This window comes from Telmatherina bonti (assembly GCF_933228915.1).
Source record: "Telmatherina bonti genome assembly, chromosome: 5".
Classification (NCBI taxonomy): Eukaryota; Metazoa; Chordata; class Actinopteri; order Atheriniformes; family Telmatherinidae; genus Telmatherina; species Telmatherina bonti.
The window spans coordinates 7,060,147-7,070,870 of record NC_136623.1 but is presented as its reverse complement, the minus strand read 5'-3'; the positions used below and the strand labels follow the sequence as shown (position 1 = coordinate 7,070,870).

Sequence of the window (10,724 nt, the reverse complement as noted above, 5' to 3'; positions counted from 1 at the left end):
GGCAGCCAGAAGCCTCCATGATGACGGACTCGGCTGAGAAAACAGGTGATTAAACGCCGGCGCGGACATGGAAGTGGGTTTGGCAGCAGCTGTAGATGAGTTGAGCTCACGTTTGTCTTAATCTCCTCAGATCCCCCCCACACGCTGGGACAAGTCATCAGCAAGTCCAAAGCAGTCATCCATCTAGAAGGTGAGTTTCTGCTTTCAGACCCGCCGGTCTGAGGTCTGCTTCCTCCTCCGTCAGGAAGCCGAGGCTTTTGTCAGCTTTACCTGGTAAATAACCAGCAGACATAGAGAGCTGTCGGTTCTGTTAATGTAGCAATGATTCATTTTAAAGTGTCTCCCAATCACTGCTTCAGTCTCTCTCCAGCTGTTTACGTCTAACCTGAACAAAACGTAGAGAAAGACGACGGTTTAGTGAGTTTAGCAGGATTTTATGATACAAATGTGTCTTAATCATCATTTTATCTCTTCTTTCTGAGCCATAATAAGTAGAAAATATGGAGTTGTGGTTCATTTACGTGACTAAATTGTAGAAAAATGTCAAAAGCCTCTCCTGGCCAAAGGCGAGAGAAGGGCTGAAGCTGTGGTTAATTTCATGAGATGTAACGGTAGAAATATGTCATAATCATCGTTTTCATCTCTTTCAGGCTTCTTGCTCGAGTCGAACCACAAGAGATACAAACACTGCAGTTCTAGTCTTCTAGTTTTAACAGGATTTATTGTAGAAATGCGTCTAAGTCGTCTGTTTCCAGCTTTGCAAAAGGAGACAGAAGTTATCAAGATTTAACGCACAGTCTCTGTCATTGTTAGCGGCGGGAAAATCCAAACGAAAACGGAAAAATCTGGATTTTTTTTGTTTGCTTCACAATTTTAAAATCGATTTTTTTTAACAAAAAAATCTTTTTTTTTCAAATAAATATAATCCATTAGAAATTTTTTGTCATTTTTATTGATTTATTTATCTTTTAACTTGTCATCTTGGGCATTATAGCAGCAGAATGATGGTCTGGATACTGGGTTGTTTTTTTCTGACTAAAATTAAGAAAAATAACGAGCAAAAAAAAAGTTTTATACATTTATTTTGTTTTTAACCTTCAAAAATCAGCAATATCAAATAATTGTAAGAATCGCAATTTAAATCGAATCGTCACCCAAAATATCGGAATCGAATTGGGACAAAAGCGTATCGTCAGTATTGCCCTAGTCATTGTTATCATCTCTCTCATGTCTCGGCCTGCAGAGGTCGAGCGGCTGGACTTGTTCTTCATTTTGCAGGATTTTATCGCTCCTCAGCGATGGTTGTCATGGCGCCAGCTTTGTGGGACGGCAGCTGTAGGTTCCTTTAGCAGGACACGTCGTAGGAACACATCAGTCATGGCTGTCGTCTCTTTCCAGGCAACTGCGATGAAGGCGACAACCCCAAGCTGGAGTGGACTCACCATCAGGGCCAGGGCTTCGCTCAGGGCGGCTTCCTCCTGCTGCAGAACCAGATCATCATCCCCCGCACCGGCCTGTACTTCATCTACAGCCAGGTGTCGTTCAGGGTGTCCTGCAGCGACGATGAGGACGGGCTGGAGCGGCGCTTCACGCCTCTCAGCCACCGGATCTGGCGCTTCTCCAACCCCATGGGAAGCCAGGTTCCCCTGATGAGCGCGGTGAGGTCGGCGTGCCAGAACGGCCTCGGGTCCGGCCATGGCTGGTACAACACCATCTACCTGGGCGCCGTCTTCCAGCTCAACCAGGGGGACAAGCTGTGGACGGAGACCAACCAGCTGTCAGAGCTGGACACCGACGAGGGCAAGAATTTCTTCGGTGCGTTCGCACTTTGAAGACGAGGACGGCATCTGAACCGGACCATGTGGGTTCGGCTTGCAGAACTTTTATTCATCCTAACGGTGAAGTAGAAACACAGAAAATCTCCATGGAGATGGACCTCGTAGCCGGACAGGCTCCGCTCGTCTGTAAACGCCTTTAAACTGTAACAGTTTGCATTATTTTTCTACTTTAGGCACTTTTTCTTTTTTATTATTATTTATGCTGACCTGAACCTGTGTGTGCTGGACCTCCTGTGGAGCTGCAGACGGAGGTCCGGCCCGACTGGACAGCTCCTGTTCACCCCGTCATAACCTGGATGTATTTATTTGTATTTATTTGTATTTAAATAAATGTTTTAGCTGCTACAGATTACATTTATACACCTTCTGCAAATCATTTCAAAGCAAAACGAACCAAATGTGTAAAACCAAGCTGAGTTTTACTGCCAACACACACACACACACACACTGGGCGAGAGCGGTGATGAAATTCCTCCCCAGCCAGCAAATACTTCCTCTGTCAGATCACACAAGCGGAGGGGAATTTCCTACTTTTCTTTTTTCTTTTCTTCTTTCTGTCTTGCCAAGTGCTGTGTCAGGTGGAGGCCCACAGAAGCCTCAGCCCAGAGTGGGTTTTTCCCGCCGACAACGCCACCACACACAGCCACGGAGCCGCCTTCTCCTCCTCCAGCATTACCACATACCTCGTCTTCAGTCAGCTGGAAAGAGACGTGTCAGGGGGAGCACTGTGGGATCATGGGACTGCACCACAGCTGGTCCGTGTCACTCCGTCATCATCTAAAAACACACTTAAAACAAATAACAAACACACTCGGGAGCAATCTGTCTGCTTCAGCTTCATTTCCCCCACATACGTCATCTTATTGTCAAGCTTCCCACTGAGCCTTCCTTCTTTAAAAAAAAAGCTCAAAAACGTTGTTTTAATAAGGTTTTCTTCCAGGAGTTTATTTGCTCTTTGACTCCAGAGAGGAATATCACGCCTCACCGACTAAACCTTACGGAGTTAATTGCTCCAAAAAGGTCACGGCGAGCCTGAAAAACAACAAATAACTGCTGACATCTAGTGGATGGTGTAAACACACTCAGAAACCTCAAAAACACGCCTTATGGAGTGAAAAAAAAACAGATAATTTTATTCATGTTACCATATATCTGCATACACATACTCTGAAATATATTAACATTTACTATTTTTAGATATAGTGAATACAAATATCCCCCAAATCCATGTATATTAGCATATATGTGCAAGATAATAGAACATTTCTTGAATTATTTCTGCATTCATATGTTACACTTTCTGATCCAGGCGCTGCACAGTTAATAAATATGAACTATTTCATTCATCTCTGTTGACTGTCCACTTTTCCAAACCCTGAGCTACTGGAATGACTGCAACACAAAGTGGAAACGCCGTCGTTTGTTTAGCTTAAAGTGCACGCTCGGATAGATTTCTCTCTACAGATATCGACAATGAAAATATCGGACAAACTCATATTTCACCTGCTGACTGAGCATCATTGCTTGGTAACATCTGGAAATGGCTCATGAATGAAATAGAACATCCAGATTAACTGCTGAAAAAGATACTTTCCATCGTTTTTTTCCTTGTTTAAAGGCAAAAAGAAAAGAAAAAAGGAGCTTAATCCCCGATTGTCTGTGGGAAAACATTTAAAAAAAAAACATCTTTTTAAAACAAAAAAGGTTCACTAGAACATTGTGTTACAGATTCCCATGTATAAAATATTCTGCAAAAACTGTCATTGCTCCAAATGTTCTGCAAAAACAGGCGACGTCGAAGCCCCTGTCCTCCGTCAGACCGCAGAGACGAATGATTCAGCTGCAGGTTGTTATTACGGCGGCAGACTCCCCCCGCAGCACCGTGCTGGTGAGACGGCTTTGTGCAGTGTTGACCGTCTCCCTGTGCATCTTCTCCTACAGGATGCATTCATCAGCTGCAGCGGAGGAGATGCTGCTCTGACAAGCATTGTGCTCTACAAGACTCCCCACGCTGGAGGACCAGCCTGCTGTCATCAGTGTGCGAATGTAAACTCGGTTTTACTTTTAGAACCCAAAATCAGAAAAAGGTTGGGATGAAAAAATGTTCATAAATACAGAATAAGACGTGTGAACCGCAAATATTTCACACGATTTGGTCCGGATGAACTTTTAAATTCTAAATCTGGGAGACTGAGAAAATCAGAGTTATCAATGATAGAAGATTTCCATATTCTTCCTCCAGTCAGGATCGTTAAACCATCTGATCTGATCCCTCAGACGGACCTGCATCCAGAACCACCATCATCATCATCACCAGCTGATTAACCACATGAGCAGCTGTTACCGTGGAAACCTTACAGAGACTGTAAACCTGGTCCAGAGTTCCAGAATCTGCTTTTCTGGACTTGGAGGCATCTGGAACAGAAACCTGGACTGTGGTTAGACCAATCAGGATCCAGATCTCTGTTGGAAGAGATGGAGCAGAAGATCCAGACTTCTGTCTGGAACCCTGTGGATCAGGATTTTGTGATGGTTCGGGGGTCAGATCAGGGTTATGTGGTGGTACGGGGGTTGGATTGGGGGTCAGTCAGGGTTCTGTGGAGGTATGGGGGTAGGATTGGGGGTTTGTCAGGGTTATGCAGTGGTACGGGGGTCGGATCGGGTTACATGAGGTTCAAACAATCTGCAGTGAAGTTAAAGTAAATAAATCTTTGTGCTTTATCATCTTTTCATCCCAACATTTACTCATTTGGGGTTTTTATGATGAACTGGGACATAAGTTCTTTTTTAATTTCATGTTTTTCCTTTTTCAGTTCTCAGACAATGGGGGAAGTTATTGCTCAGGAGTGGGCTCGTCTTTCCTAAGAGAACTAAAAAAAAAACACAATAAAAATACCTGAAAATTATAATTATTCAAAAAACAACAACAATGAACCATTTGAACTTGCAAAACTATCAAAACTGTCCTCAAAAATCTGCAAGCATTCAGCATTTTCTGCTTTGATACGAGTCACATGATCACATTAAAACGTAGTTCAGTGGTTGAACCCAGACGTCCACACATGCTGCCCCCCCCCACCCCCCTCTCAGACGTTTATTTATGGCTATTTAATAATGCAAACCATCACTTCTGAGTGAAACCAGCTGCTCTTCAGGGAGGGAGCGTTGGAAAAACACAAAAAGCTGTACATTGCTTGAAGATGGAGTTCTCTCCTGAAATGTAAACAAATGAAAGAACAACAACGTCATGACAAAACAGGTCGAATCCTACACAACGATATAAACCACAATGCCGACGTCTCGTCAACAGAGACCAAACGTGGAGACGGTATAGCAAAGACACGAACACGCATGTTTCCCTCCACATGTGTAAGAAGACCTCTGGTGGTCGGGCGTGTGCTTGTGGCGCCGCTGGCTCGCCGTCGCTTCGGGGTCGAACACAGTCAGATGAAGGCCGTGAGGACGGTGTGTGAACGGTGCCCCCACCCCACTGTGCTCTACGCCCAAAAACAAGTGAAAGTCACAGTGTCTCGTTGTGTTTTTGTGTCCCCCCGTGTGGTGCACCGTGAGACTGCCTGCCCCCCGCCACGCCCCCCCGCCTCCAGCCTACTTGTACAGCAGGGGGATCTGGCTGTTGTGGCAGTGGTTGCGGCTCATCTTGCTGTCCGCCGGGTAGAGGTTGGAGGAGTTGGAGAAGGACGGCGGGAGGGAGTGATTGTCCGTGGTGGGGTTCGGGTAGCCGGGTGGGGGGAGCAGGGACTTTGGGTCCGGCTGAGACGAGGGCAGAGGGGCGTTGTGGTTCTGGTTCTGGCCGTTGGACGGTCGGCGGCGGTTACGTAGAGCCTGACGCTCAGCCAGCTGGTTGCGAAGCGCCGATACCCTCTCTTCTTTCTGCAGACAGAGAGGAAGAGGAGCGGGATGAAGATGGGACAGAAATCAGCTGTTAGCCTTCGTTAGCATTTATTTAGCTTTAAAAACTAGCATGTCACTATTTGGTTATCTGGCTTACCTGGTTTACCTGATTTATTTAGTCCTGGTTTATCTGGTTTACCTGTTTTACCTGGTCTACCTGGTTTATCTGGTTTACGTGGTTTTACTGGTTTACCTGGTTTGTCTGGTTTACCAGTTTTACCTGGTCTACCTGGTTTATCTGGTTTACGTGGTTTTACTGGTTTACCTGGTTTGTCTGGTTTACCAGTTTTACCTGGTTTAACTGTTTTATCAGGTGGGTCTGGTTTACCTAGTCTACCTGGTTCATCTGGTTTACCAGTTTTACCTGGTTTAACTATTTTACCTGGTTTATCTAGTCTACCTGGTTTACCAGTTTTACCTGGTTTAACTGGTTTACCTAGTCTACCTGGTTACCTGGTTTACCTGATTTATCTAGTCTACCTGGTTTATCTGGTTTACCTAGTCTACCTGATTTATCTGGTTCACCTGGTTTATCTAGTCTACCTGGTTTATCTGATTTACCAGTTTTACCTGGTTTATCTGTTTTACCTGTTTTACCTGGTTTGTCTGGTTTACCTGGTTTATCTACTCTACCTGGTTTATCTGGTTTACCTGTTTTATCTGGTTAATCGAGTCTACCAGGTTTATCTGGTTAACCACTTATACCTGGTTTAACTGTTTTACCTGGTTTATCTGGTTTCCCTAGTCTACCTGGTTTATCTGGTTTACTTGGTTTACCTAGTCTACCTGGTTTATCTGGTTTACCTGATTTATCTAGTCTACCTGGTTTATCTGGTTTACCTAGTCTACCTGTTTTATCTGGTTTACCAGTTTTACCTGGTTTATCTCTTTTACCTGTTTTACCTGGTTTATCTGATTTACCTGTTTAACCTGGTTAGTCTGGTTTACCTGGTTTATCTACTCTACCTGGTTCATCTGGTTTACCAGTTTTACCTGGTTTATCTGTTTTACCTGGTTTATCTGGTTTCTCTGGTTTACCTAGTCTACCAGTTTTACCTGGTTTATCTGGTTTACCTAGTCTACTTGGTTTATCTGGTGTACCTGGTTTATCTGGTTTACCAGTTTAACCTGGTCTAACTGTTTTACCCGGTTTACCTAGTCTACCTGTATTATCTGGTTTACCTTGTCTACCTGGTTTATCTAGTCTACCTGGTTTACCAGTTTTACTTGGGTTATCTGGTTTACCTAGTCTACCTGGTTTATCTGGTTTACTTGGTTTACCTAGTCTACCAGCTTTATCTGGTTTACCTGATTTATCTAGTCTACTTGGTTTATCTGGTTTACCTAGTCTATCTGATTTATCTGGTTTACCTGGTTTATCTAGTCTACCTGGTTCATCTGGTTTACCAGTTTTACCTGGTTTATCTGTTTTACTTGGTTTATCTGGTTTACCTGTTTAACCTGGTTAGTCTGGTTTACCTGGTTTATCTACTCTACCTGGTTTATCTGGTTTACCTGTTTTATCTGGTTTCTCTGGTTTACCTAGTCTACCTGGTTTATCTGGTTAATCTAGTCTACCAGGTTTATCTGGTTAAACACTTATACCTGGTTTAACTGTTTTACCTGGTTTATCTGGTTTACCTAGTCTACCTGGTTTATCTGGTTTACCTGATTTATCTAGTCTACCTGGTTTATCTGGTTTATCTACTTTACCTGGTTTATCTAGTCTACATGGTTCACCTGGTTTACCAGTTTTACCTGGTTTAACTGTTTTACCTGGTTTATCTGGTTTACCTAGTCTACCAGTTTTACCTGGTTTCACTGTTTTACCTGGTTTACCAGTTTTACCTGGTTTAACAGGTTTATCTAGTCTACCAGTTTTACCTGGTTTAACTGTTTTACCTGGTTTATCTGGTTTACCTGGTCTACCTGGTTTATCTGGTTTACCAGTTTTACCTGGTTTCACTGGTTTACATAGTCAACCTGGTTTATCTGGTTTACCAGTTTTACTTAGTCTACCTGGTTTATCTGGTTTACCTAGTCTACCTGATTTATCTGGTTTACCTGGTTCATCTGGTTTACCTGGTTTATCTTGTTTCCATAAATAAAGTTTGATTGATTGATCTGGTTTACCCAATTATCAGAAAGCTAAGTAAAATATACAACTGAAATCAAATTAAAAGTTGAGTCAGAATGAAAAAGAAACTACATAAACTCCTAAAAGGAAAAATTACTCATTAATTTGTGTCTTTTAAAGCAGAAATTATCAGTTAAGTTATGAAATTAAACAAAATAAAATAAAATAAACCATAATTTAAAAAAATTGATCAAGTAATTATTAAAAACATAAAAATAAATAGATAAATAAATAAATAAATAAATAGCACTGAAAAATGAGGTAAAAACAGAACATATATATATATATATATATATATATATATATATATATATATATATATATATATATATAATAGATAAAGACAAAACAAGTTCAAAACCAACAAAATAATATGAGATAAAATAATCAATGCTGAAATAAAATAAAGTTGGATAACAAAAAGAAAAGAAATAAAAATTTAAATGAACAAAAAGGTAAAAAGAAACTAAATATAAAACAAATAAAATAATTAGTTTGAAAAAAATGTGCTAGCAAAAACAGAAAAGATAATCAAAATTTAAAAAGAAACTAAAGTTAAAAGGATATTTTAAGATGACAAAACCAAATAAAATCACACTGAATAAAATTAAACTAAAAGGGAAAACAAAATAAAATTCAGATTACTACAAACAAAAATATTCAACCTAATAAAAACAAAATAGAATAAAATAAAGCAGACTTGATGTCTCTGAGTGTTTAAAGAAAAACAACAACAACAAAAAACCCATCAGGATTCATTTGCATGGAAGTCTAACCTCAGGTAGGACATGACCTCATTTTAGAGTAACTAACAGATCCAGCTTATATAGATCCAGGACATTTATTTAGCTTTGTTGGAGACATTCAGAATATTTTTGTCCTTATTGTCATTTAAAACCTGGATCCAAACTTTTAAAACCTTTTCCACTCATCAGACATATTAAAATATTTGCTTCAACCAGCAGCTTTAGACAAGCAGCATCACTGTTTGAGGAAATAAAATGTTAAGGTCACCTTTAGATGGCACCAGTTAAAGTTACTCGGCACTTCTTTTACAATCTACTCTTAACTGTAATGTTATAACAGTAATGTCACCCAGCAGCTGAAATGCTTCACCTCCTGGATGATCTTCTGCAGCTCCCTGTTCTCTCGCTCCAGCTGCCTGGACTTCTCCTCATCATTGTTGTTGGTGGATGATCCGGTCTTCAGGGTGTCCTGCTGCTCCGACTGCCACTCGCCGCGGGTGATGAGTCGCCGCATCTGCAGAATGGAAAGTTAGACAAGAACCCAACCGGACTGATGTGAGCCCACAATGAACAATGCATCTGCAGAAAACACCTTTTCCAGCCTTTTTCACCAAATTAAACCTGATTCTTTTCCAACACTCGCCCTGGTGACATCCAGAAACAAGCTAGCGAGCAAACCGCCATGACGGTTCTGTGATTTCCAGCTAATGAGGCTTGAGTTTCTGCAGCTTCTCTCTGCAGAAAAAAGTGCTGGCAGACGTGTGACAAATCTCACTTTGTCTCTCTTATCACCACAACTCTAACAGTTCACAGCAGCTCCAAATGTAGACGCGGGTTTAACAAGTTAGCATGCTAACGCTAAAGCTGCTAACTGGCGCATCAGATGCACAAGCTAAACTTTCCTCTTGTATGTCTGACCTTTACTGTTTCTGCTCTGTGATTGACAATGTGCGCATGTGTGTTTGTGAGTGTGTGTGTGTGTGTGTGTGGGGGGGGTTCAATCACCTTGGGAACAAAAAGCACCACCAGAGTGATGTAGGCAGAGAAGACGATCGCTAGAGAGGCAAAGGCAAAGGAGGCATCCTGCTGTGAAGACAGGATCATAGTCACCGGAGCCGTGATCAGGCACAACACCTGCAGCAGGAGAGACAAGCAGAAGAAAAAAAAGGAGTTGGAACAAAGAGAGAGGAAGAGGAAGAGGATGAGAGGAAAATCGCATCTATAAAAGCATTAGGCATCTGTTTATCATTCCGGGAGGAGCTCCCATGTGAAAAAAAAGCATTAAAAAGTCATGACTGAAGTGACTGACGGTCTCCGTGTTGTCGTCTTATCAGAGCCTGAAGCTCGCTGCTGAGGAGCGAAGAGGAAGGACGTCCCCAAACAGACGCCACTACGTGCACACCGCCGCATTAAACGGCCTCGCGCCGCGTGATGAAACGAACACGCAAGCTGCACAAAATGCTCACATAAAATGAGCATGAGCGACAGGTTCATTTTAAATCTCTTTATTAGTTATGCCTGCCAGTGCTGAAAGCGTAAGTTCTGTTTTCATCTGTCCCAGAATTCGTAAAACCTAAATATCACAATAAACACTGGTAAACGCCTTTATTTTGGAAAAACTTTTCAAATATCATGAAAACATTTTACGCCCTAATGAGATGGTTTTTCAGACATGTTGATATAGATGTATATTAAAAAAGTGTCATGTTCTTTTTTTTCGCATTTTTGTGTTCAGTATGCATGGACAGGGGAGCAGACGGAAATCTGTTTACGAATCATTAAATAGAAAAATCTAAACTTCATGTTCAATGGCAAACAGCTCAATGCAGAATTTTTGAAGAATTAGAAAGAGAAATGAGGGGGAAGGACTTCGAAAAGCCGTGGAAAACCCTGAAACGATACCGGGCACAGCCGCAATTCTTGTAAAATCTTGTGGTGTAGTGACATTTTTCAAGAACTGCTGCTTATGTGCTAAATGCCACTGAATGGAAATGCCTGCAAATCACAACTGGAGTTTGTCAAAATGTTGTTTAACTATCGCTTTACATTTATTCCACTTATTATAGTTGTTCTTTGTGGTGGCTAACTCAG

General features: G+C 41.7%; 2 protein-coding genes across 2 annotated transcripts in view; one reads left to right on the top strand and one right to left on the bottom strand.

Annotated features, from left to right (window-relative positions):
- The window catches only part of LOC306755965 (tumor necrosis factor-like), a gene marked incomplete at both ends in the record, with an annotated part of 2,118 nt that extends 286 nt beyond the window's left edge, over positions 1–1,832 (top strand). The window contains 3 exons of the mRNA XM_079240555.1: positions 1–45; positions 131–190; positions 1,399–1,832. The exon at positions 1–45 is cut by the window's left edge and continues 10 nt beyond it. Coding sequence (XP_079096681.1) covers positions 1–45; positions 131–190; positions 1,399–1,832 — 539 coding nt within the window. The remainder of the gene's footprint in view (positions 46–130; positions 191–1,398) is intronic.
- A 3,612-nt stretch (positions 1,833–5,444) lies between these two features.
- Positions 5,445–10,724, bottom strand: part of gabbr1a (gamma-aminobutyric acid (GABA) B receptor, 1a) — a gene marked incomplete at its 3' end in the record, with an annotated part of 137,235 nt that continues 131,955 nt past the window's right edge. The window contains exons 19-21 of the mRNA XM_079240506.1: positions 9,639–9,767; positions 9,004–9,147; positions 5,445–5,729 (exon numbers count right to left, since the gene is read on the bottom strand). Coding sequence (XP_079096632.1) covers positions 5,445–5,729; positions 9,004–9,147; positions 9,639–9,767 — 558 coding nt within the window. The remainder of the gene's footprint in view (positions 5,730–9,003; positions 9,148–9,638; positions 9,768–10,724) is intronic.